The sequence below is a fragment of the Ovis canadensis genome, chromosome 1 (assembly GCF_042477335.2).
Source record: "Ovis canadensis isolate MfBH-ARS-UI-01 breed Bighorn chromosome 1, ARS-UI_OviCan_v2, whole genome shotgun sequence".
Classification (NCBI taxonomy): domain Eukaryota; kingdom Metazoa; phylum Chordata; class Mammalia; order Artiodactyla; family Bovidae; genus Ovis; species Ovis canadensis.
This window is the reverse complement of record NC_091245.1, coordinates 55,800,749-55,827,508: the sequence shown is the minus strand read 5'-3', so window position 1 is coordinate 55,827,508 and position 26,760 is coordinate 55,800,749. Positions and strand designations below refer to the sequence as shown.

Here is a 26,760-nt window from a genome sequence, read left to right as displayed (position 1 = left end):
AATTTTTCAGACAATTTTCTGCTATATTCCTGCTCTGTTGTAATCTATCTTCTACGTTGCAGCCAAAGTTATCTTTTAAAATCATACATCAGATCATATCTTTATCTTGTTAAGAAAGCATTTCAACCAAATTTAATCCAAACTCACAGTGACCGAAAACATCCTCGACAATCAAAGGTCCCCGACAATCTGACCCTTGCCTTCCTCTCCATCCTCAAATCCTGCCACCCTCATCTGTGCACCCCTTGTTTCAGTTAACGGCCTTTGCTCTGTTTCTCATTACAAGAAGCTCATCCTCACTGTTAACTTTTTTGTGCTGGTTGTTCCCACTACCCGACCACCCTGCCAGTATATCTTCTTGTGGTGGGCTCCTTTTTGTCATCCAGGGTTAACCTCATCATGAGGCCTTCCCTGACCACCCAACACAAAAGAGCCCCAGACCCACTCTGAGCAACAGCTATAACTTCTATACGAAGTTATTCTGTTAATTTCCTTGGTTACTTTTCTCTTTCTCTCTGTTTCTCTCTCTCTATCTCTCTGTCTCTGTATCTCTCTGTCCAAACAGTCCCTACCCCTGGCAACCACCACCGTTAGAAAAATGGAACCTCCGTGAAAAAGGGAATATTGCCTGTCTTGTCCAGCACCATGGGCTTCCCTGGTAGCTCAGCTGGTAAAGAATCCTCCTTCAATGTGGGAGATCTGGGTTCAATCCCTGGGTTGAGAAGATCCCTGGAAAAGAGAAAGTCTATCCACTCCATTATCCTAGCCTGGAGAATCCCATGGACCGTATAGTTCATGGAGTCGTAAAGAGCAGGACATGACTGAGCGACTTTCACTTCACTGTCCAGCACCATAGTCCTAGAAGACAAAACAATGCCTGACACATGGAAAGCTCTAAGAAAAATATTTACTGAATAAATGAACATTTCTAAACATATTATATTTATTGATGCACTTTAATTGTTTTTAATAGTGAATTTTCACTAAGGCCCTATCTTCAACTGTCTAAAAATCAAGGACGATGGCTTCCTCCAACTGCAAATATGCCTGGCTATGACTGACTGCAAAACATTTGGAATAAACAGGCTGTTCAGTGAGAGATGAACACATTTTCAAGATAAAAGTTTGTTTTGTAGTAATCGAAATTCTGAAACTGGCTCCTCATGGAACCCTCTGGTTTTAATCAAGCCTCACTGGTCCCTCCAAACATTCAGCAAGGACAGTCTCCTCTGGTTTCCACTTTCAATAGTGGAAGAGGAAAGAAAAACACTTCTCAATAGGAAAAAAAAAAACTGTACATTATCCAGGGTACTTTGATATTTAATACCAACTAACAGAGCTGCCATTATTTTTTAAAATTTATCCAGATAAATTAGGACCATTTAGGTTGAGGACAGCAGAGAAAGCTAAGGACATCATCAGTGCTCTGGAAGGGAGAAGAGAAGCAATTGTTTTTCCAATTATTGAAGGCAGACTTGTTAGCATATTTGTTCAAAGATTTACTCCCAGTCAGGCCTATGTCAGGACAACAGTGGAGTACCAAAATAATCCTCCTTTTTGTCCTGTTCACCTTTTTCTACAAATCACAACCGGATCAGTGTCTTTCAGCTGTCTTCATATCAGAGCTCTTATCTGTGAATCTTGACTTAATCTGAAGATATTTTAACTAAACTTTGCATTGTAACATATGTCCAATGATGTTACAACTGCTCATGATGCTAAATGCAAGTAACATCCAGTCTTATGATTGGATTCTTTGGGGAAACCTTCTGAACATAGAGAATTATATTTTCCTTGTATGAGGAAATATTTAACTGAAAAGGCAATAGGGATTCAGTGCACTAACATCTGTAATGGCTGCCACCATGAAATTAAAAGACAATCTTGCTCCTTGGAAGGAAAGTGATGACAAACCTAGATAGCATATTAAAAAATAGAGACACCACTTTGCCGACAAAGGTCCATATAGTCAAAGCTATGGTTTTTTTCTCAGTGGTCATGTATGGATGTGAGAGTTGGACCATAAAAAAGGTTGAGCGCTGAAGAATTGATGCTTTCGAATTGTGATGCTGAAGAAAACTCTTGAGAGTCCTTTGGACTACAAGGAGATCAAACCAGTCAATCCTAAAAGAAATTAACCCTGAATATTCATTGGAAGGACTGAAGCTGAAGCCCCAATACTTTGGCCACCTGATGCAAAGAATCAACTGCTGGAAAAGACCCTGATTCTGGGAAACACTGAAAGCAAAAGGAGAAGGGGGCAGCAAAGGATGAAATGGTTAGATAGCTTCACCAACTGAATGATCACAAATCTGAGCAAACTCTAGGAGATAGTGGAGGACAGAGGAGCCTGGCCTGCTGCAGTCCACGGGGTTGCAAAGAGTCAGGCAGGACTTACTGACTGCACAACAGCAACAATAAACATTTGTAAAGTGCTAAGAGTGTAGTCTGGCATATGTCAGGAGCTAGAGATGAGGAGTTTTAATTAATTAATTTTTACACTACAAAACAAAATCTCTAGGCAAAAACTTTACATTTAAAATGATCACAGCAATTACTGTTTCCAGTTATATTTCATGGAGAAGGAAATGGCAACCTACTCCAGTATTCTTGCCTAGAAAATCACACAGAGGAGCCTGGCTGTCGAAAGTCCATGGGGTCACAAAGAGTCAGACACGACTGAGCGACTAACACTTTCACTTCAAAACTAACATTTAAAAATAAAATCCTTAGGTGACATCATATGAATTTAACAACCATCATTACAAGGATGCTGTTTCATTCACTAATTTCATTTGTGATGAAAAGATTCTAAGAGATGAGCTGCATTTTCCTTGAACCTCTGCAAGTAGTGTACCAGGCACTGCAGGATAAATAGAGTAGAAAAATACGGCCTTGACTGTGTCATCAGGGGCTCCTTGTTTGTTTGCGAGATTAGACAGTCACAAGACAAGTAGTACAAATTTACAACTATATAGAAATTTGATGCTATACTTTCCCCATGGAAAGAGAGATAAATATGGGCTATAATAATCAGAATAGGTCATGAATAAAATTATTACAGATATAAAAAACAAATCAAGACTTCCAGAACTGTAATTCTCTAATAAAAAGAAAATCAGATTTGCATCAGTGTAACATGTTATAACAACATATTCTCCTAGAAAGATGATCTTTAGCCAACAGCCACATATACATTTGATTATACTTCATGCTAAACCATGCAATTTGGACATTTTAGTTATGAAATTTAGATTTTCTTTAATAAATTTTGGAAGGAAAATTACATTACTTAATCAACATTTGTATATGAGCATTCTGATTTGGGGCTTCCCTGCCAAAGCCTTTGACTGTGTGGATCACAATAAACTGTGGAAAATTCTGAGAGAGATGGGAATACCAGAGCACCTTACCTGCCTCTTGAGAAATCTGTATGCTGGTCAGGAAGCAACAGTTAGAACTGGACATGGAACAACAGACTGGTTCCAAATAGGAAAAGGAGTGCGTCAAGGTTGTATATTGTCACCCTGCGTATTTAACTTATATGCAAAGTACATCATAAGAAATGCTGGACTGGAAGAAACACAAGCTGGAATCAAGATTGACAGGAGAAATATCAATAACCTCAGACATGCAGATAACACCACCCTTATGGCAGAAAGTGAAGAGGAACTAAAAAGCCTTTTGATGAAAGTGAAAGAGGAGAGTGAAAAAGTTGGCTTAAAGCTCAACATTCAGAAAACGAAGATCATGGCATCCGGTCTCATCACTTCATGGGAAATCGATGGGAAAACAGTGGAAACAGTGTCAGACTTTATTTTCTTGGGCTCCAGAATCACTGCATATGGTGACTGCAGCCATGAAATTAAAAGACGCTTACTCCTTGGAAGGAAAGTTATGACCTACCTAGATAGCATATTCAAAAGCAGAGACATTACTTTGCCAACAAAGGTCCATCTAGTCAAGGCTATGGTTTTTCCTGTGGTCATGTATGGATGTGAGAGTTGGACTGTGAAGAAAGCTGAGCGCCAAAGAATTGATGCTTTTGAACTGTGGTGTTGGGGAAGACTCTTGAGAGTCCCTTGGACTGCAAGGAGATCCAACCAGTCCATTCTGAAGGAGATCAGCCCTGGGATTTCTTTGGAGAGAATGATGCTAAAGCTGAAACTCCAGTACTTTGGCCACCTGATGCGAAGAGCTGACTCATTAGAAAAGACTTTGATGCTGGGAGGGATTGGGGGCAGGAGGAGAAGGGGATGACAGAGGATGAGATGGCTGGATGGCATCACTGACTCAATGGACGTGAGTCTGAGTGAACTACAGGAGTTGGTGATGGACAGGGAGGCCTGGCGTGCTGCGATTCATGGGGTCGCAAAGAGTCAGACACGACTGAGCAACTGAACTGAACTGAACTGATAGCTCAGTTGGTATACAACCTGCTTGCAATGCAGGAGACCTGGTTCGATTCCTCAGTCAGGAAGATCTGCTGAAGAAGGGATAGGCTACCCACTCCAGTATTGTTGGGCTTCCCTTGTGGCTCAGCTATTAAAGAACCCATCTATAATGTGGGAGACCTGGGTTTGATCCCTGGGTAGGGAAGATCCCCTGGAAAAAGGTCCTGATTTTAATTATAGAAGCATTATTTAATGATACATATTCACCTGTTCTTAAAGTCATGCTAGCACATTAATTTCTCCCTCCCCTCCTCAAGCTGGGGGTAGGTCTGTCTCTGAACAAGGAGGCCTAAGACCAAACTTCTCCCTCTACCCACTGCAAAGAAGGCTCTTGTTTCCCACAGATCCCAGTGGCCTTCATGGACAGGAAAAATGAGGCTAATTCCAAAATACAGACCTTTATCCTTCAAACTGAAATATTTTTGTTTTGGCTGTGGGGGAGGGGTGAGGGGCATTGGACCAAGAAACCCCTCTGGACTCATTAGGTTCTATTACCTTGCTTAAGACATGAATATACAGGGCATCCTTCAGAAATCACTTTGATGCATGAATTTTAATTGCTTGTTTGCTTGTCTCATTATCCTGTTTAGCATATAAATAATCTCTGGACGATTTGAACTGATGTGTATTTGAGTTTTCAGCAGCTATGTAAAACAAAGCAAGAAGTCCAAGAGAAAGGTGACACCAATACCATGGTTAAGCTTACATCATTTCATACTCAAAGCAGATATTCAAGACAAGGGCACTGACACAGGTAAACCAGGTTATTCATTCATCTTAACAGCCAAATATAAAATGGCTTGCTAAATCAACCATGAAATCCACATCAATATAAAACCATAGAAAAAAGCAGAGTAGCTTTTGCATTCCTACCATTTATCTTAGACAGACCTAAAGCAGGCAATCAGAAGGTCAACAGCACACAATGGAAATTACACCTAGACAGACTGCTGTCTTCTCTACCATTCAGGAGAGCTTTTAGTTCTGGCATCCATAATCACAGGTCAGCCTGCTATGAGCCAAGAGAGATGTACTAAAAAGGCGAAGATCTCCTCCAAATGCCATGCATTTTAAACTGCCTAGTTTTTTGTTTGTTTTTGACTGAAAATAGCAATTTTTTTTTTAATTGGAGGCTAATTACTTTACAGTATTGTATTGGTTTTGCCATACATTGACATGAATCTGCCATGGGTGTACATGTGTTTCCCATCCTGAACCCCCCTCCCAACTCCCTCCCCATCCCATCCCTCTGGGTCATCCCAGTGCACCAGCCCTGAGCACTCTGTCTCATGCATCGAACCTGGACTGGCAATTCATTACACATATGATAATACACACGTTTTAATGCCATTCTCCCAAATCAGCCCACCCTCACCCTCTCCCACATAGTCCAAAAGACTGTTCTATACATCTGTGTCTCTTTTGCTGTCTCACATACAGGGTTATCGCTCAGTTCAGTTCAGTTCAGTTCAGTTGAGTCACTCAGTCGTGTCTGACTCTTTGCGACCCCATGAATTGCAGCACACCAGGCCTCCCTGTTCATCACCAACTCCCAGAGTTCACTCAAACTCATGTCTGTCGAGTCGGTGATGCCAGCCATCTCATCCTCTGTCATCCCCTTCTCCTCCTGCCCCCAATCCCTCCCAGCATCAGAGTCTTTTCCAATGAGTCAACTCTTCGCATCAGGTAGCCAAAGTATTGGAGTTTCAGATTTAGCATCAGTTCTTCCAATGAACACCCAGGACTGATCTCCTTTAGAATGGACTGGTTGGATCTCCTTGCAGTCCAAGGGACTCTCAAGAGTCTTCCCCAACACCACAGTTCAAAAGCATCAATTCTTTGGCGCTCAGCTTTCTTCACAGTCCAACTCTCACATCCATACATGACCACAGGAAAAACCATAGCCTTGACTAGACAGACCTTTGTTGGCAAAGTGCTTTTGCATATGCTATCTAGGTTGGTCATAACTTTCCTTCCAAGGAATAAGCGTCCTTTAATTTCATGGCTGCAATCACCATCTGATTTTGGAGCCCCCCAAAATAAAGTCTGACACTGTTTCCACTGTTTCCCCACCTATTTCCCATGAAGTGATGGGACCAGATGCCATGATCTTAGTTTTCTGAATGTTGAGATCATTACCATCTTTCTAAATTCCATATATATGCGTTAGTATACTGTATTGGTATTTTTCTTTCTGGCTTACTTCACTCTATATAAACAGCTCCAGTTTCATCCACCTCATTAGAACTGATTCAAATGTATTCTTTTTAATGGCTGAGTAATAATCCATTGTGTATATGTACCACCGCTTTCTTATCTATTCATCTGCTGATGGACATCTAGGTTGTTTCCATGTCCTGGCTATTATAAACAGTGCTGCGATGAACACTGGGGTACACGTGTCTCTTTCAATTCTGGTTTCCTCTGTGTGTATGCCCAGCAGTGCGATTGCTGGGTCATAAGGCAGTTCTATTTCCAGATTTTTAAGGAATCTCCACACTGTTCTCCATAGTGGCTGTACTAGTTTGCATTCCCACCAACAGTGTTAACAGGGTTCCCTTTTCTCCACACCCTCTCCAGCATTTATTGCTTATAGACTTTTGGATCGCAGCCATTCTGACTGGTATGAAATGGTACCTCATCATGGTTTTGATTTGCATTTCTCTGATGAGTGCTGCTGAGCATCTTTTCATGTGTTTGTTAGCCTTCTTTGGAGAAATGTCTGTTTAGTTCTTTGGCCCACTGTTTGATTGGTCATTTATTTTTCTGGAATTGAGCTGCATAAGTTTCATGTGTTTGTTAGTCTTCTTTGGAGAAATGTCTTTAGTTCTTTGGCCCACTGTTTGATTGGTCATTTATTTTTCTGGAATTGAGCTGCATAAGTTGCTTGTATATTTTTGAGATTAGTTGTTTGTCAGTTGCTTCATTTGCTATTACTTTCTCCCATTCTGAATGCTGTCTTTTCACTTTGCTTATAGTTTCCTTTGTTGTGCAGAAGTTTTTAATTTTAATTAGGTCCCATTTGTTTATTTTTGCTTTTATTTCCAATATTATGGGAGGTGGGTCATAGAGGATCCTGCTGTGATTTATGTTGGAGAGTGTTTTGCCTATGTTTTCCTCTAGGAGTTTTATAGTTTCTGGTCTTACATTTAGATCTTTAATCCATTTTGAGTTTGTTTTTGTGTATGGTATTAGCAAGTGTTCTAGTTTCATTGTTTTACAAGTGGTTGACTAGTTTTCCCAGCACCACTTGTTAAAGAGACGGTCTTTTCTCCATTGTATACTCTTGCCTCCTTTGTCAAAGATAAGTTGTCCATAGGTGCATGGATTTATCTCTGGGCTTTCTACTTTGTTCCATTGATCTATATTTATGTCTTTGTGTCAGTACCATACTGTCTTGTCATTGTTGAGTGTTAAGTCATGTCCAACTCTTTGCAACTCCATGGACTGTAGCTCGCTAGGTTCCTCTGTACATGGAATTCTCCAGGCAAGAATACCAGAGTAGGTAGCTATTCCATTCTCCAGCGGACCGTCCCAACCTAGGGATCAAATCTGGGTGTCCCACGTTGACAGGTTGACTCTATACCATCTGAGCCTCCAAGAAAGACCCAAGGTCCACTGTAGTCTGCAGCAAATTTGTGGGATGAGGCAAAACTGACCTACTTTCTACACTGGAAATTAGCCATGCTCTTCCCTTCACTGCCCTGCTCCCCTTCTGATTTAACTTCATACTCCTCAAATTATCAGAACTAAAGCATCCACCAGAATACGGACCACAGAAAACACAAAAATTTACTCCCCATGTTGTATTTTTTTTCAATATCAGAATTCTAGCACCCAACCAAGAGTTATTGGAGGCATGACAGGAAGAGAAAGAAAACTTCTTATTCTGTTTGAATGTTATGATGATGCTATATTCCATTATTAAGAATGGCATGAAAAGATTCTTAGACTATTCCAATAGCAAATGCACAAACGAAATCCAAAACAGTCAAAAAGTCTATTGCTATCATTGCACTAATAAAGCTCATCTTCAGTATAAGATAAGTAATTTAAAGCAGAATGTTTTTAAAGGGAGAGGGAAGATTGCTTTATATTTATAAAAGGAATAATTTAAACAAAGATATAAAGACATGAATTAACCCCTGATGACATTACACTGAAATATAAATCTTTGAAATCCAGTGAAAACCATTAGAAATACAAACTAACAAAACATAAATATAATGAAATTCTAAGTTCTCATACATATTATTTGACAGAGCAACTAGAAAGAGAAATAAGAAAATGAGATTCTACAATAATTTGATATAATAGCTGTATATTGAAATTTGTAACTTAAAAAATAGTATAAATTCTTTTCAAATGCCCATGGATATTTATAAAATCTGATAATAAAAGCTTAAGTAACTTGAAAACAGTAAGCTTTATAAATTGATATAAGACACTTTTAAACTATTCAACAATCCTTTGGGAAGACTAACTTAAAAAGAAAAATTTCAAATTTCAAAAAAAATTCATAAAATAAACACATATATAAATGCATATATCCAATCCATATTTTTATGTATATAATATATATATTAGTAGGGAAGAATCTTAATAAGCAAATTCTCAGTATAAAAATTTGCTACTAAATTTATACTCTCAAAAATTGATTAAATTATACTAAAATGTACCAATATTGGATCAAAAAAAGTATGAACCTCAAACCAATAGACAGAAAAAACTAAAACTTTATGAAAATAATACTGAAATGATTCCATATCATCACAAAACAGCTAACATCCAAGTTATTTCAATTATTCCAGAACACAGAAAAAATTTTTCCTACTCTTGTTGAAAACTAACATAATTCTAGTATTAAAAGCAAAAGAATAAAACAAATGAAAATTATGGACCAATAAAACTTTTATAAACACAAAAACATGCATGAAAGACCTCTCCAAAAATATATACAAATACCACTATGCACATGAATAAAGTGTTCAACATTATTAGTCTTTGTGTGTGTTAGTCGCTTAGTTGTGTCCAACTCTTTGTGACCCCATGGACTGCAGCCCGCCAGACTCCTCTGTCCATGGAATTCTCCAGCAAGAATGCTGAGGCGGGTAGCCATTCCCTTCTCCAGGGGATCTTCCCATGAGACTGAACCCATGTCTCCTGCATAGCGCTACCCAGGAAGCCCTTCATTAGCCTTTAAGGAAACGCAAATCAAAACTAGAAATGACTTACCATATCAACTAGACAGCCATAATACAAAATGTTTTAATAACATAAGTGTTGGCAAAAATGTGGAGGTACTGGAACCCTCATACGTTGTTGACAGGAAAGTAAAATGGTGCACCATGTGGAAACGAGTTTACTGTTTCCTCAAAAACTTAAACATAGAATTACCATATGACCTAGCAATTCCACTCCTAAGTATAAACTCTAAAGAACTGAAAATAAATGTTCAAACAAAAATTTGTTCACAAATGTTCATAGCAGCTCTATTCCCAACAACCGTAAAATGGAAACAATCCAAACGTCCATCAACTAATGAACGGATAAACAAAATGTGATCCATTTATCTGAATGAAAATTATTCAGCCAAAAATGGAATAATGTATTGATACATACCATTATATGGAAGAACTGTGAAAAAGTTATGGTAAGTGAAATAAGCCAGATACTAAAGGTATAAGCTTCCATTTACATAAACTATCAAGAATAGGCAAATTCATAAAGACAGAAGAGAGAGTAGTGGTTGCCAGGGATCACAAAGAATGGGAAACGGGAAAATGATTGCTTAATGGGTATTGGGTCTTTTTTAAGGGGGAAATTAAAATTTTCTGGACAAGACAGGGATAATGGTTGCAGAGTACTGTGAATGTACTAAATGTCACTGAATTGCATCTTTTAAAGTCAAAATAGTGAATTTTATACTATATGAATACTGTCACAGTAAAAATGAAAAATAAATGTATCAAGATCGGTGCTTTCTTATATAATGATATGAAAAATAAAATAAAATAATAAAACAAAAAATTGTATTATTATGATAGGAAAACATTTTAAAATCTTAGGGTAAAAATGATGTGAAGCACTGTTACGAAGAAACTACAGAATTATTATTCAAAACATGACTATGATCATGAAAGAAAATACTCTTATACTGTAATTGATAAACTGAACAGAAGTGTAAATAAAATGTGAAGAAAAGTAAAAGTTAGGTCAGTAAGATGAAATAAGGGTATAGAATGATTCAAACACATTTAAGAATTGCATATATAATAAAGGTAAAAATTTAAAACAGTTGCAGAAAAATGATTTAATAAATGATTTGGGATAACAAGCTAACCATTCAAAATGAAAAAAAAAATGTCATGCTATTAACTTGCAAATTAAACCAACATAAATTTTAAATGTATTAAAAAAAGAAAAAAAAATGAAAATGCGAAAGTGCTAGGAGAAATGAATACCAATATCATCTTAGCCCGAGAAAGTACTTCTTAACATGAAACAGAAAGCAGTAACTATAAAAAACTTATTGACTCATTCACTACTTATAATGAAAATACTAAATTTAAAAGCTAGCAATGAACATGGAAAAACAACTGCTTTTGTAACAACTGATTTTATAAATATTTTTACATATCAGCATTATCTAATCTTTGTCATCCAAAGACTTCTTGAAAATCATTTACAGATAACCATACCTTCACAAAAGAAAGGAGATAATGCCCAATAACCTAAGAAAAAAGCTCACTCTGTTAATCAAGGAACTTAACTAGTATGTATTCTGTTTCTGATGAGTAAAAGGATGCATCCAGTATGCTAACGGTGTTTATCTCTGGGTAATGAGATTTGAACGATGTTTTTAAATTTTAATTTGTACTTTACTTTCTTACAATCAAATTTTATGGTTGAGGAAAACCTTGCCTTTTTTAGAATAGCTTGAGGGAATATAACACATATAAGTCAATATTCCTCAATAAGGAGAAGATGCCCATGGAAATAAAGGGAGGTCTTTTCTTTCCCGCAGAGTTCCTAGGACAGGAGAGCATCTCTCCACCCTCACACCCATATAAGCCAGTTTTCTGCTGCCTTCACTGCCTCTTCCCTGCTCCTCTCCCCATCCCGTATTCTGTCTCTCTGTCATTCATGTGGTTTTTATTTTCCTTGTTTTCTGGTCCTCCGTCATGAACATAAATGCAGGAAGCAAAATAAGGAAAGACGCAACCAGAGTAATAACAATAACAATTACTGTTGCTGCTGCTTGAAGTGAAAGTCACTCAGTCATGTCCGACTCTTGTGACCCCATGGACTCTACAGTCCATGGAAGTCTCCAGGCCAGAATACTCGAGTGGGTAACCTTTCCCTTCTCCAGGGGATTTTCCCAACCCAGGGGTCAAACCCAGGTCTCCCTCATTGCAGGAGGATTCTTTACCAGCTGCTGCTTTTAATACTAATGCACCTTTGGGCCCAGAGGCTCCTCCACTATTGCTAAAGCAATTAACCCTCTGCCGTGCTCCCAGGCAGGGCCAGAAAAATACAAATAGTTATTTTTATGTCTATTAAACAAAGAAAAAGAAGGAAAAGGAGGATGTACATAAGAGAGATTGGAGGAGCAAGTACAAAGCTCATAGATAAACTGAAGAAGCTAGAAAGTATGATTTCTAGAATTTGGCTCAGGAATATTTTCCCAGGTCATGTCTTTATCTCCATGCTTTACTCTTCACCTACAGAGATACCCAGCCTTTTGCTTAACAAAAAGCTGCTGAAAGAATAAATCAGTGAATAAGTTAACAAGTAGATTGAAGCATAAATGATTTAATTTCCTTCATTTATATTTATTAATGTTCACAGCAATTTGTTTTTCTTTAAGTCCCTGCTAACACTTTCTTAACCTAACTTCTTAGAAAGAGTTAATTGCTTTTGTAATGCTTTCACCAACATTTATTTCTCTTCTATAACCTGAGTCACTTTCCTTATCAAAAGATAATCTAAAAATACTAATTTGAATTATTAAATTTTTATTATCTGATTCAATTTTTCTGCTAGACATATTTTACTTGAAAAATCATCTAGCTTTTAATATTAATTTATTACTGCTGTACTCTAATCTGTACTCTAATCTTGTTCAGTACAGTAAACTGCTGTACTCTAATCTTGTTTAAGCCTGTTCCAAATACTAAAGAGTTTCTTATTTGTACACTTTTATATCTCTAGTAATTATATACATTATTATCTCTTTCCTGTTGTACATTACAATTTACATCACTTGACTTTGGATCACATTTTTTCCAGTAATTTTCTTTGTAAATGATATGCTATAGGTATAAGTTACCAAAACAGTCTCATCCACTACATTCATAACAGAATACCTGCTATTCTTTTCACCATAGTCTTTTTTTTTTTTCCAAGCAAAAGCATTTATTTGGTTATCCATTTTAAATACAGCAGAGGGATACTTAGGGGGTCCAAACTTGACTGCACCTGCTATTGTATCTGCTATTTTATTCTAACATAAAGTATAATCAAATATCTCCATATCTCAATTTCTATATATGTCCTCCATTTTCCTTTTCCATAAATACTATTAATTACGGCCATAGATATCATTACCAATTAGATCACAGAGATTGTTATTCTGCATTTAGAATACTGCCTGGCACCTGGTAGTGCTCAATAAACATTTGTCAAATAAGTAAACAAATAATTCCTTGTGGACCACCAATTTGAGGGTAACAGTTTCCTGCTATAGCACCCTTATTCATTTAACAACTAATTAAAAAGTGCCTTTGATCATCTTGTTGACAAATGATCTTTTGTTGGCTTTTACTGGTCGGCAGCATTAATATTTCACAGTAACAGCAACAATAACGATAACAGCATAGTAACTGAAGCAAATGGTATTTACTCTGCCAGGCACTATATTAACTTGGGGGTGGTTTAGTCGATAAGCCGTGTCCAACTCTTGTGACCCCATGGACTGTAACCCAACAGGCTCTTCTATCCATGGTATTTACCAGGGAAGCACAGTGGAGTGGGTTGCCATTTCCTTCTCCAGAGGATCTTCCCGACCCAGGTTCTGAACCCACGGACCCATGTCACTTGCTTTGCAGGAGGATTATTTTACCGTGGAGTCCCCAGGAAAGCCCAATTATTTTAATTCACATATATTAATTTATTTAGTCCTCAAAAACAACTCAATGAAGTGATACTATTACTGTACCTATTTTACATATGAAGAAACTGAGGCACAGAGTGGTTAAGGACACATAGAAAGTGGAAGAAATAGGACCTGAACCCAGACTCTTAACCATTACATGATAATGACTCTCCAAGACCTAGTATTTTAATTTTTAGGGTGTATCTTTTACTCCAACTAAGTTATAAGTTCTTCAAGTAAAGAGCTTAATCTTTTACCTCCTGGAATCAGTCACAGCCCCAAGAGTAGTGCCTTGTATGTAACAGGCTCAATTTTTTTCCTAATTTTAGCACTGATCAATAATGTATAAGTTAATATCTAATAAGTTATACTATAATAATAAAAATTTGAATTCAAATAAGATGGGAAAGATTAGCACAAAACATCTTTACTTCTGGTACGGCAGTGAAATGAGGCAGAATAATCTGGCTAAATCATCCAGGAACATTCTCTGTAACTATGAACTCCCTCTGTTCCTTTCTAATGTAACCAAATCTCAACAGAGGAAAAACGTAAAACATCTGAACTAAACACAGATGATTATTTCTAATTGAGATGGGGGGTGGTAATGACAAAAAGATTTTTGAGGATTTGGGGATTGTGTTGAGCATACTATGCGCCAATCACCATGTTATGAGATTGTAAATAGGGCAGATCAAACCTACTGACAGTACTTGTCAATAAGTACTATTATCATAATCAGTTCACAAATGTACAAAATTGTCTTAGAGTAACTACAGGTCACAGCTAAGAGGTGGTAGGGTTGGGACCTGGCCTATGCTTAAGTAACTAGAGTATTCTAAAAGGAAGGTTCGACTGGGGATTATGCATCAAAATCTAAAATCATGGAACAACAGACTGTTTCCAAATTGGGAAAGGAGTACATCAAGGCTGTATATCATCACCTTGCTCATTTAACTTATATTCAGAGTACATCATGTGAAATGCCAGGCTGGACAAAGCACAAGCTGGAATCAAGGTTGCCGAGAGACATATCAATAACCTCAGATATGCAGATGACACCACCCTTATGGCAGAAAGTGAAGAACAACTAAAAAGCCTCCTGATGAAAGTGAAAGAGGAGAGTGAAAAAGCTAGCTTAAAACTCCACATTCAGAAAACTAAGATCATGGCATCTGGTCCCATCACTTCATGGCAAATAGATGGGAAAACAATGGAAACAATGAGAGACTTTATTTTGGGGGCTCCAAAATCACTGCAGATGGTGACTGCAGCCATGAACTTAAAAGATGCTAGTTACTTAGAAGAAAAGCTATAACCACTTAGATAGCATATTGAAAAGCAGAGACATCACTTTGCCAACAAAGGTCTGTCTTGTCAAAGCTATGGTTTTTCCAGTAGTCAGGCATGCACGGATGTGAGAGTTGGACTATAAAGAAAGCTGAGCACTGAAGAATTGATGCTTTTGAACTGTGGTGTAGGAGAAGACTCTTGAGAGTCCCTTGGACTGCAAGGAGATCCAACCATTCAATCCTAAAGGAAATCAGTCCTGAATAATCATTGGAAGGACTGATGCTGAAGCTGAATTTCCAATACTTCGGCCACCTGATGGGAAGAACTGACTCATTGGAAAAGACCCTGATACTGGGAAAGATTGAGGGCAGGAGGAGAAAGGGATGACAGAAGATGAGATGGTTGGATGGCATCACCAACTTGATGGTTTGTGCAAGTTCTGGGAGATGGGAATGGACAGGGAAGCCTGGCGTGCTGCAGTCCATGGGGTCACAAAGAGTCAGATACAACTGAGCAACCGAACTGAACTGACTAACTAAAATCTAAAATCATTCCTTTTACATAATCCAATTGTCTCTGTCTCCCCTGCCATCACACCAAGCCACATTTCACTTTGGCATTTCACTGTCTGAATTTAATTTGGGGATTCAATAGCTTAGCAGGAGTGAGAAAAACCACCTCCCTGTCTGGATAAAGCCACAACTGTACCAACTCCTCTGTGGCATCACCATCCTGACACCTAGCACTAACAAATTTACCTAAACTTTGAAAGGTAATATTTGCAAATATCAAAAGGCAAATTTCTCCTATTGAATGAAATTCTCTCTGAATACAGTTAAATGGCATTGATAGACCAGGTAAAGTCTGATGTGGCTATGAATGCCTTCCAAAGCAAATATAAATGGAATGCATTTTATACACCTCCTGTGAGGATAAGACTAAGCAAATAAAGTTAGAACTGGCAACCCAAAGAGATTCAGGGCACATCAACATCTTGAACAGTGCTTCAAATGTTTTTGGGCTTAACTTAAAACTCCAAAGCACATTAAGGCAGAAGACTTTCAGATCCATGATGGTATAAATTTAATCCACATGTGTCTGATTCATTTACACTTGAAGCATTCAAGTAATGTTTTGTAAGTGCTGTCTCAACATCTATGAGATCTCTGGGCACTGTGTCTTTCTCCTTAAAAAACAGGAAATCATACTTTGGCAAAAGTAAATAAACTTAAAATACCAAAGTATTACAGACCACCATGCACAACTAAATCAACAGGCTTTTGTGTAAATTCTCAATCCAGCAGTGTCTTTTTTAAATTAGATTGACTTTTGCTGGTCCAATTTTATACCATTCATTTCCATGAAGGGAGATGTTATACTCAAATATGAGTTCAATTCCGAAGGCCTATAGACAGCTCAATAGATTTACCAAATCATACTATAAACCTATGTGTAATATACTTTATATTGAGATAACATGTAAATAAACAGACTTCTAGAAGAAGGTCCTAAGCCAGATTCTGTGGGAAACAGACTTTGAGACAGTGATCTGCATGCAGAAATTCTTCTGAAGGGTGTGAGGCAATGAGGAAAGTAGGATTTGGCAAAAGGAGGCGCAGAGCTGGGACGCAATTACAAGCTCTAAAGTGCATAGGACCCTTCAGAAATGTCCCTCAGGAGGCAAGGGTGTGCTTTAGGTCCCCACACCCACCTGTCACTGTACACAGAATGACCAAAGAGAGGGGGGCACAACCACGGGGCAAGGCAGCTCGCTTTGCCTGAGGGTAATTTCCCTGAGGGGAAAACTCACCCCATAGGGGATCCAAGTGGGACACCAGTGTCTACTGAACAAGGCTGTTGGAGTTTTCTGAGAATTAATCCTCTGTGAATATAAGACCTACTCAGTGTTTCATTCTGATTAGCAATACAAATTGAGCCATATATTCACTCAATCGGCTAGCAAAGGCTTGAGGTAAGCAAACTCATTTTACAGAGAAATTTCAACATTTACTATGGAGCTTTTATTTACAACAATGTACAACCAGTGTCTGTAGGTCTTACTCAAAGACATTTTCTCCTCCTGTGTCCTGAAATAATCCCCTCAAAGATAAAACACCAATAAAAAATACATTTTGGAGGAAAAAAAATTGTGCACATAGAGAAAAAGGCAGTGTTAAAGATAATAACGGGGCAAAAATAACTTTGAAGACGTTGTATCACCCAGCTTTTTCCCTTTGCCTTTGATAATTCACATTTGATACCTGGTTCCTTTTCATTCATTCACTCAATAAACATTGGTTATGACCTACTTCTTGTAGAAACTAAAATATAAACCAGCAAATAGCTCTTAAACACCAAGAACCATTGAGACTAACAGAGGAAACTAACATGTAAACAATGTAATAAGATAATATCAATCCCAGTTTATCTATGAACTTCTTCCAGATTGCTGATGAAATTCCTAAATCCTAGCATCAGACTCAAATTGTAGAATGTTCAGGATTCTCCAGGATGCCAATTCTAATACTCCTGGGAAACCTCTGAACACACTTTCATCGCTCGGACCTCTCCAATCCAAATCTTAATCCACAGTTTTGAAGTATTCTCAAGGCCGACCAATCAAGTCCTGACCCCATCAGCAGACTGAGTCCAAAGTGGAAATGAGAACCACTATCCACTGAGCCCTCGTTTACATTAAATTCATTTAGAAAATACTTATTGGGCCCAACTCTGTGCCAGCCATTGGTTTTAGAATTGAGGACACAGCGATAAACAAGGTTCCTTCCTTCAGGGAGCTTACATGCTATAGGGAGAAGCCAAACAACAACCAAATAAGCAGATAAGTGTATCCCATGTTATCTGATACTGCTAAATGCTATGAAAGAAAATAAAGCGGAGGAATGGAATAGAGAAGAGAAGGGTTACTTTCTAAGACAGCCAGGTTAGACAACATGATATTTAAGAGAGAAGTCAGGGAAAGAGCCACATGGATGTCAGGAGGAGAGTACTCCAGGCAAGAGAACACCAAGGCTTCAGGCTCAGGATGTGTTCCCAAATCTCTTGGAACTGCTCCTCTGCCAGCTCCTATCACTGACCTCACACCACATACCTCATGTCCACCCAAACACAAGAGCAGCCTGAATACCAGTCATAGAAACTATATTTAACTAACTCTAAAATGTGCCTTATCTTCTGGATATGAATTTTGAGCTGCATGTGTCTGAGTTGTTAAAGAATTTCATAAAAGTGGGGTTTCCTTGGTGGTCCAGTGGTTAAGAATCCACCTGCCAGTGCAAGGGATGTGGGTTAGATCCCTGGTCCTGGAAGATTCCACATGCTGAGAGGCAGCTAAGCCTGTGAATGACAAGAACTGAGCCTGCACTCTGGAGCCCATGCTCTGCAACAAGAGAAGCACCATGAGAAGTCCACACACTGCAACTACAGAGTAGCTCCTGTCCACCACCTCTAGAGAAAGCTTGCGTGTGGCAACAAAGATCAATGCAGTCAAAAATAATAAATGAATAATTTTAAAAGAATTTCATAAAAGTAGAACCCAAGTATTATCAGTCCTTTCTCCAAACATCATCATTGCAGCTTCCACCTTCCAAACCAGGGAGCACTCCCACTTCACAAGGGAAACCAGCTAAAACAATTATCAACAATATCACCTCTAAATTAGTAGCAATGCAAGAATAGCCAAAAAGATCTGACCTAAAGCTATAAAACAATCCAGTTTGTTTTTAATTTTAAAATGAAACTCATTCAAAGTCCTTTATTTGGTACAGTGAGATCCAATGATGGATTGGTTAATTATTTTTTTTAGTTTGGGAAATAATTCAAACAGGTACATATTATATATACATATATTTATACATTTCCACATTTCATTTGAAATATGTAAATGTACATCCATTCACCATCCTTTTGGTGTAGAGCCAGGTGGACAGGACACATACACAGATTGTCATTATACAGTTTTTACACATGATAATGAGGACCAGCCTCTCTAAGAAAGCAATCTTTACTAATAGTCAAAATGTTCTATTCTGTTGTGTTGTTCCACCATTTGCCACTGGCCCTGTAAGAGTTGGTCTTTATGACGCCAATACCTTTAGCAATTCAGTAGAATTCAATTAACCATTCAGTTATTTGATTTCTATCTGACAAACATCTTAGTGACCAAATGTTTAACTACATGACTAGAAATACTAGCACAAGAGTAAAAACCTTAGAAAAATTAAAATCAAACTCTATGTATGAAGGAAAACACACTTCTTGGGTAAACTCACCTATATAAGTTATCATTTTGCTCTTCATATACTTCCCAATTCAAAATGATCCTTCCAGTAAAAGACCACTAAAGTTGAACTATGTCATAACTCGACAGTTGCTGACTTACGGAACAGATTAAAAATTCCATTTGGTTTCAATATCTGCTAATTAACTTACCTACAGAACTCAGAACCCACATTCTGGTAAATCATTTCCCATCTCTTGACTTCATACTACTTAAGTTACAGTCAACCAGTCAACAAGTATTTATTGCTCTGCCAAACTAGTGAAATAAGTATAGGAATAATAATAAATTCTTTTTAGGATTACATAGTCTAGAAATGGAATGTTAAAAAGACTCACTATGTGAAGAAAGACAAAAGTAAAGAATATTAAGGAAATGTTACTTAGAAGTGCTGGTGAGTGTCTTCTTTTTCCATATCACTCTAGAAACATCAGAAAAATATCTTCAAGGTTTATTTATTAGGAAAAAGTGGTTCACCTAAGATGCATGCAAGACAATTTTATAATGGCCATTTGACTCTCAAAGATTTTTGTATTAACTTGTTGCTAAATGGAATTGTAAGTCAGTCAGTACCTATTGCATTTCCCTGCATTTTTCAGTTGGGATCGTAATTAAATGAATTTATATGAATTAACAATGTTTAAAACTATAAAATTCAGATATTGAAAATTTTTACAGACATTAACAAGTTATACTTGAAGTTAACATTATGATTATGTTTCTAAGTAACAATTTCTGAAAATAAACATATACAGACACACACATACACATATATCCCTCCTTTTGTGGGGGAAAAAATAGGGGAATTTTAGGGCAGTGAAACTATTCTGTATGATACTATGATGGTGGATACATATCAATATACATTTGTTAAAACCCACACACTGTACAGCACGCGGAGAACCCTGATATAAACTACAGACTTTAGTCAATCATAATGTACCCATATTGGCTCATCAATTGTAACAAATGAACTACATCAACGCAAGATGTTTATAATAAGGATTACTGGGTGTGAATGGATGGAGACATGAGGAGGTATGCAAATTCTGTGCTTTCTACTCATTTTTCTGTAAACCTACAACTACTCAAGAAAAAGAAAATCTATTAAAAGAGATTTCTAACAAACATCATGATCATCTTACCTTTGTATTAAACTCAATCATCAAAATTAATAAAGTATCCCCTTTTTCATCAGCCACAAGTTTTAAAAGTTTTAGAAATTATGCCAAAACTATTGATAAGTTTTGATGCAGTAAATCCTGCCAATCCCAGACATCAACACCTGCATTACTCACTTCCTCCTTTCAGTTTATGCATGCACCTGTACCCTTATTCCAGTTTGAGGCTTGAAAAATGACAGTGAACACAGGTCAAAGATTGTCTGCAGATGTTCATTCAAATGACAAATTCAACATTTCATCCTTATCAGGATGAGAGAAGACAGTGTAGAGTAGGGCATTGACCTGGAAGATGTCACAATTATAGTGCATCTGTGATAATTCAGAAGCTCAGTTTCAGAGATATGTTTTAAACATTCAGAAGCTTCTAACATGTAGGATGCAGAATGATGGCTCGGTCATTAACACCTATGCTGTTTCTCCTGGGCATTCAGAGGATAAAGGGAAAATGGTTCAATAGGGAAATCAGTGTTGGGTATTACTTTGGCATTCCCAAGCCTGGATTTTTCACTCAGGTTCCATTTAGAACTGTCTGAGGGCCTTAACAAAACACGTAAGGCACTTGTTGTAAGTCACAAGTTATAAATCCTTTAGCCAAAACTTGCCATGAAGACCCAAGACTTCACAAGAGAAAGAAACTAGGAATGCAAAGAATGCTTGAAACAACTTAAAACATCAATTCAGCCTGGGGTATCTGTGATAGCCCTACCACCCATCTAATGCAGAAACAATTTTCCACACTAAAAAGCATTTTAGAAGTATTGATGCATTGGGGTCATAAGTGTAGCAATAATTCACAGTTAAATAAAACACAGACCTCAGAAAATGTTTCATAAAAATAAAATTATATTTCCACTAGAATATATATGCAAGATATTAACTAAATTGTAATATCTATTTTAGCAGTAAAAAAACCAAAACTTCAGGAAAAGAAATTAGAGAAAAACATAAATTCAAAATATTCCTGGTGAGGATGAAACTTTGTTACCTTCTACTGCCTGACAGTAGTTAACCTAAAACTCCTATTTTTCAAAGTCAAAAGCCAAAACTAAGTAGAATTTTAAAGGTGACTTGAAAAAAAAAGCAAGAACCAAAACACCAGTGATTAGCCCAGTTGTCCAGGGTTACCTGTGTCTCCTTAAGTTCACTACTTCATGGTTTTCAGTCTTTCTCCAGAGCTTCACTTTTATATTTTCTTTAAATATTTTCAGCTACCTCTTTTCTCCTTTTCTTAGCATTCCCTTTCCAACTCTCAAATTAGTCATTTTTACTCAGACTCACTTTTTATTTTAAAAAGCTACTCTATTTCAAAGTTTAAAAGAAAAGGAGAATTATTCTAAGGGAATTCCCTTTGTCAAGTAGCATAAATTAAACTCTCCAAGAATGAACACTGAAGTGATTCCAAATGTTGACAGACTTTTCTCAGCTATTCACGTTCAAACAACTAAACTATGAGCTCAGATGAGACCCTAAGTTGGGTTCACCTAAGGCCTCCTAAGTTGACAATAAGCAAGCTTCAACATGTTGACTTGCCATTGACAGATGTAGTCTATCCTCCACTAGACTGGGCACCTCAGATCAACTCTGGAATACTGTGTAAAAAATACTTAAATGATACAATTCCAGTAGCTAAATTCAAATTGTAAGGAAATAAGAGGTATAGAAATAAAGAAATATTTTAAAAGCAAGAAATCCTTTTGCAGAATACAATTGACTACCATAGGATCTATCTGCAGCAGCAACTCTCAAGACTTCTGTTCACCAGAACCATCAGGATTGTTTATTAAAGCTCTACTGGCCACAATTCTTAGACAATGAACCCACAGGGGCGTAAGAAGAACTGCATTAAAACAAACAAGAACAAGCACTTGCATATCACTATGCAAGGTTTGACTATGACCTTTGTGTTATGGCTGCCTTTGTCTTAACTCTTTTGCCTTACCTCTACCTGAGTATCACCTGTATTACTACCTTTGAATACTAATCTGTTTCCCACTTGGTAAACAGAAAAAGGAATGGAAATAATCTTCACTGCCATCAGTAGCTACATACACAAGGATGTTTTCTCTTTCATTGTATGTTATCACCTTTTCTATCACAAACTGCTGGACAAAGTTATGGCCATACTTATCAATCACAAGTATTTTTTGTCTTCTATTTAGAAAGTCATATAAATGATTTATGTTTGTTGCTAATTCTTTACCCTTAGCCTTCATTTCCAAATAAAAATACCAAGATGTTAAATATAGACGCTGGAAAAAGAGGAAATGAAATGATGAGAGAAGATTCCTTGGCTCTCATATCCCTCCCAGCATTACTAACATCCTGGGTTAATGAACTAGAGATTTCTTTACCTGATCTACCCTTCCTTGCCTGATCTACCCATTGAGGTCACCTGCACTGTCCAACTATCTCAACTCATCACTTCCCTTTGCAAACTGAAACCTGGTCATTGTGTGTTGAGAAGAAGCCAGTCTATAAATTACAAGCCCACGTGGTTTTCTATCAAGACTTACTGGAGTTCATTCCAATATTGCTTATAGTCATTTTTTCACATTTTAGAAACTAATCATATTCAGTATATGAAGACTGTCATTTCTGTGAAAATTACTTTATACCACACTGCAATATTTAACACTATGGTTAGAATTGTTTAGTGAGATATTTCTTTTCTTTCCAGGCTTCTGGGAAAATAACCATCTGTGTCATAGTTAGCTTAATCCTAAACCAGAGCTGAGAACTAAAGCAAATTCTGAATAGGAGTAAATTCCAGCACTCAAAAGATGAAACAGCATTGCCCATCAAGACTAACATCTTTGAAAAAGACAACAAACCTTGTATTGAATATGGATTAACTGAAAAAAGCAACAACAACAAAAAATTGTCAAAACCATAGATCCTTACCAGAAATGGACTCCAACAAATGCAGGAAACACACATTATACCCAGAAGCTGGATGACCATTTCAAAGTGATGAGACCTGCCTTGTCTGTGCTGCTGACTTCTAAATTTAACTTTCAAAAGTGAAATTCCTGTGATGGCATTGCAAACAAATGAAACACCCAGGGCTAGGAGCCCCAGAAAAGCAAAAAGTAAAAGATAAAACCTATCTTCCCAGTCTTTGATTTGATCTGTTTTGTAGAAACACCAGGTCCTTGAAGCTTGAATTTTATAGTCACGATGCCCAAGGATGGGCAGCAAAGCTACAAAAACAGCAAAGAAGCACACCCCACTCAACATCATTTTAACATGCTTGGTTGTAATTTTTGTAGAGTGAAATATTGGTTTGGTGACTCCAATGCATCGCTCAATGGCCATCAAACTGCCTAGAAAAAGTGGGCACAGACCAGAGAACACCATGCAGATACCAAAAATACTGCAAAGGATATTTGACTTGTCAAAGTAGATCCAGTCTTTATCAGAAGCATACACAAAGACCGCTATAGTTCCATTGATGAGGTGCCCAAAGAAATCTGTGATTACTAGAGCACTAGCCAAAAGCAAAAACGATGACTTGTACTTCTGTCTAAATCTCTGGTATGCCTTCATGAGAATAGCAATGGCAAGGCTGTTCGATAAGATTCCCACTGTCATGAAGATTATTGAAAAAGATATTGAAAGGTCTTCTTCCAGTTGGCAAGTTGTATTTGAAAGGAGCTCAGATGCAGGAGACACTGGCTGTACAGAATTGTTCGTGGACATTGTTGTGGAGATAAGAGCCGGCCACTCAAGTCATCTCCGTCTCAAGAGTTTAGGCTTGCAGTCCAGAGATCTGTAGCATAAAGACAGAGAAATCATGAGCCTTGGAAAACTGCTCATCTGGCATCCCAGCACCCTATGGTGGGAATCAGATTTATCCAACCTATCAGGAGCCAGGTTGCATCATGCTGAAAACAGCACACATCTGCCTTGGGTTCCATATCTCATTTTCAAGGTAAAGAAGCTACCAGAACTGAGACCTCTTGGTTAACTTCTGCGTCTACTCTGCCAATGAGCATCTCCTAAATCTCCTCCTGACACTTCACTGACACCCTTAAACTTCAGATTTACCAAGTCACTTAACGAGCCTAGATTTAAACCCAAATGAGTTTTTAAAAGTATGACAGTCTATTCTAATAACTATGTGACCTTCTAAACTTTTTGCTTTTTCCTCTGATGAACTTTGCCCCAAACGTGTAGATTATTCCTTTGGGAGCTATGTCTGTTTGTCAGGCAGACAAAAATCATCTTCCCCAAATTTTGGAAGGGTGCAGGGTGGAGCCGCAAGCACAGTGACGCCCCATGGGCTTCTCTGAATAAGTTCTGAATTCGAGCTAAAACCATGTGATTTAGCTCAACTAACAGCAAACCACACATATCAGTGACCCATGGAAGGCTACCACCTGTGCAGAAATGCAGGTGGGTGACAGCAAGGGAGATGGACCACCCTCACTGTGTGTACTTCTGCCTAGATGCTGCTGATCTTAAGTTACAGCTTCAGGGCAGCAATATCAAAGGCGAATTATTCATTTGTAGCTCTTTCCCTAAGGCTTCCTTGGTAGCTCAGACGGTAAAGAGTCTGCCTGCAATGCAGGAGATCTGGGTTTGAACCCTGGGTCAGGAAGATCCCCTGGAGAAGGACATGGCAATCCATTCCAGTATTCTTGCCTGGAAAATCACATGGACGGAGGAGCCTGGTGGACAACACCCCACAGGGTCGCAGAGTTGGACACGACTGACACACAGCTCTTTCCCTAATGAGCTGAGGCCTGAGTCACAGACCCTCTATGCCCACCGCCGCCGCCACCCCGCCCCGAGCTCTTTCGGCCGGCGTTTCCCCAACAGCTTTCCCGGAGGCTAGGAATTCCGAAGCCAGCCTTTCCTGGGACCGGCCCAAGCGGGGCCGCCCCGGTCTGCCCGCTGGGCGGCCGCCTCCTCCGAGTCTTACTCACAGCGCTACTTCTGCCCGCTGCTACCCGACGCCCCCAGGCCTCTGCTTGCAACATCCTTCCCAAACCTCTTAACTGGCTGAAACTTTCTGCGATTGCTCAAACGCCAGAGGGCCGGTCTCCCTCCCACCCCGGGGGCGCAAAAGACCTGCCCTGATCCGGATGTGGGAGTCGAAGTGTCGCGGGCAGGGAAGCGAGGGGCGAAAGAGGATCTTTTCCTTTACCCGTTTCCCTCCTCTGAGACCCGTTCTCCCGGGTCCCAGCCGCGCACCTCAGAATCCGGACGGGTCGGTCTTTTCTCGGAGGCTGTATCCCGAGCTGGGGGCATCTGTTCCAAACTTGGCCAGCGCAGGCTCAGGTGCCCTCGGGTGCGGCTGCCTGCCGCCGCCCCGGGCGTCCGAGAGTGGGGTGGCTAAACCTCAATCAGCTTGAGCATCCGGAGACCGACGCGTGGGAATCGAGCCGCTAGAGGGGTGGTGACCTTGGCATCCCCGGCTGCGGGCAGTGCTCTAGGCGGAGCAGAAGGGCGCGCCGGCCCGTGGGCCATCCCGCGCCCTGCTCTGCTTCGCCGCCGCCGCGGATGCCTCTGGAGCGCAGCGCCGCGCCCGCGCCACGGCTCCCGCCAGGACTCGCTCTCGCCGCGCGTCCTTCCGCGCGCTCGCTCAGCGCGGAACCTGCCTGGTGCGCTCGGCTGCTTGGATCCTTTAGCACCTAGCAGCGCTCGCCGCCTGGGCGGGGAGGAGGGCGCGGTTGACCTCCGCCCCTTCCTCTCCGCCCCTTTCGCCTTGAGCCGGACCCGGAGAAACTTCAGCACTGTACTCAGATGCTACAGCCCCCCTCCTCAGCATCACTAAGGCCCTCTTAGCTGCCCGACCACTTAGGGAAAAGTTTTGTTTCAAACTCACTCTCCAGCTAAAGGCGCCATCTCTGCGGCTGTAAAATAGGAATCAGGAGAGCAGAGGAAAGCCCGCAGACAGCAGTCGTGACAGCTTATTGGAACTGTCAGATTGTAGTTTGCCGACAATTCATCCCAAATCCAGCTGAAAAAGAACAAACCAGGTACAAAGAAAGAGATGGTGCATTTGAGATGGTGGGCTTAGGGGCCGATACCCTCAAGAAGTGAAAAATATTCGGGCCACGTGTTTTCAATGGGAAGTCGCTGCCTTAGGATTCTCTGTCACTTATAGGACTGGACTGTTTCTAGCTTTCTAAAGAAGGTGAGAAGGGAAAGGGTGAGGCGTATTCTCGAAGGACGCATGCAGATAAAGCAATAACATTTTAATGATATTAAAAACCCAGTGGTGAGAGAATTTCTAGTGGTGTATTTACTCAAAGAAACTCTAATAAATTTTGCTGAAATCGTTTTATAATCAAGTAAAGAAATATCCACTATTTCATTAGGAATTGTAATTCAAGTCATTTTAATATTGTAACCACTTTTTGCTTATAT

The 26,760-nt window shown here is 39.0% G+C and overlaps 1 protein-coding gene across 2 annotated transcripts in view; it reads right to left on the bottom strand.

Annotated features, from left to right (window-relative positions):
* The window catches only part of PTGFR (prostaglandin F receptor), a 64,083-nt gene extending 38,036 nt beyond the window's left edge, over positions 1–26,047 (bottom strand). Inside the window, exons 1-2 of one of the 2 annotated variants that reach the window (XM_069566412.1) lie at positions 25,582–26,047; positions 23,287–24,154 (exon numbers count right to left, since the gene is read on the bottom strand). In XM_069566412.1, coding sequence (XP_069422513.1) covers positions 23,287–24,084 — 798 coding nt within the window. In that variant the 5' untranslated portion in view covers positions 24,085–24,154; positions 25,582–26,047. Of the gene's footprint in view, positions 1–23,286; positions 24,155–25,534 lie in introns of both variants that reach the window. The other variant, XM_069566492.1, reaches the window with a different exon arrangement.
* Between the last annotated feature and the right edge of the window lie 713 nt (positions 26,048–26,760).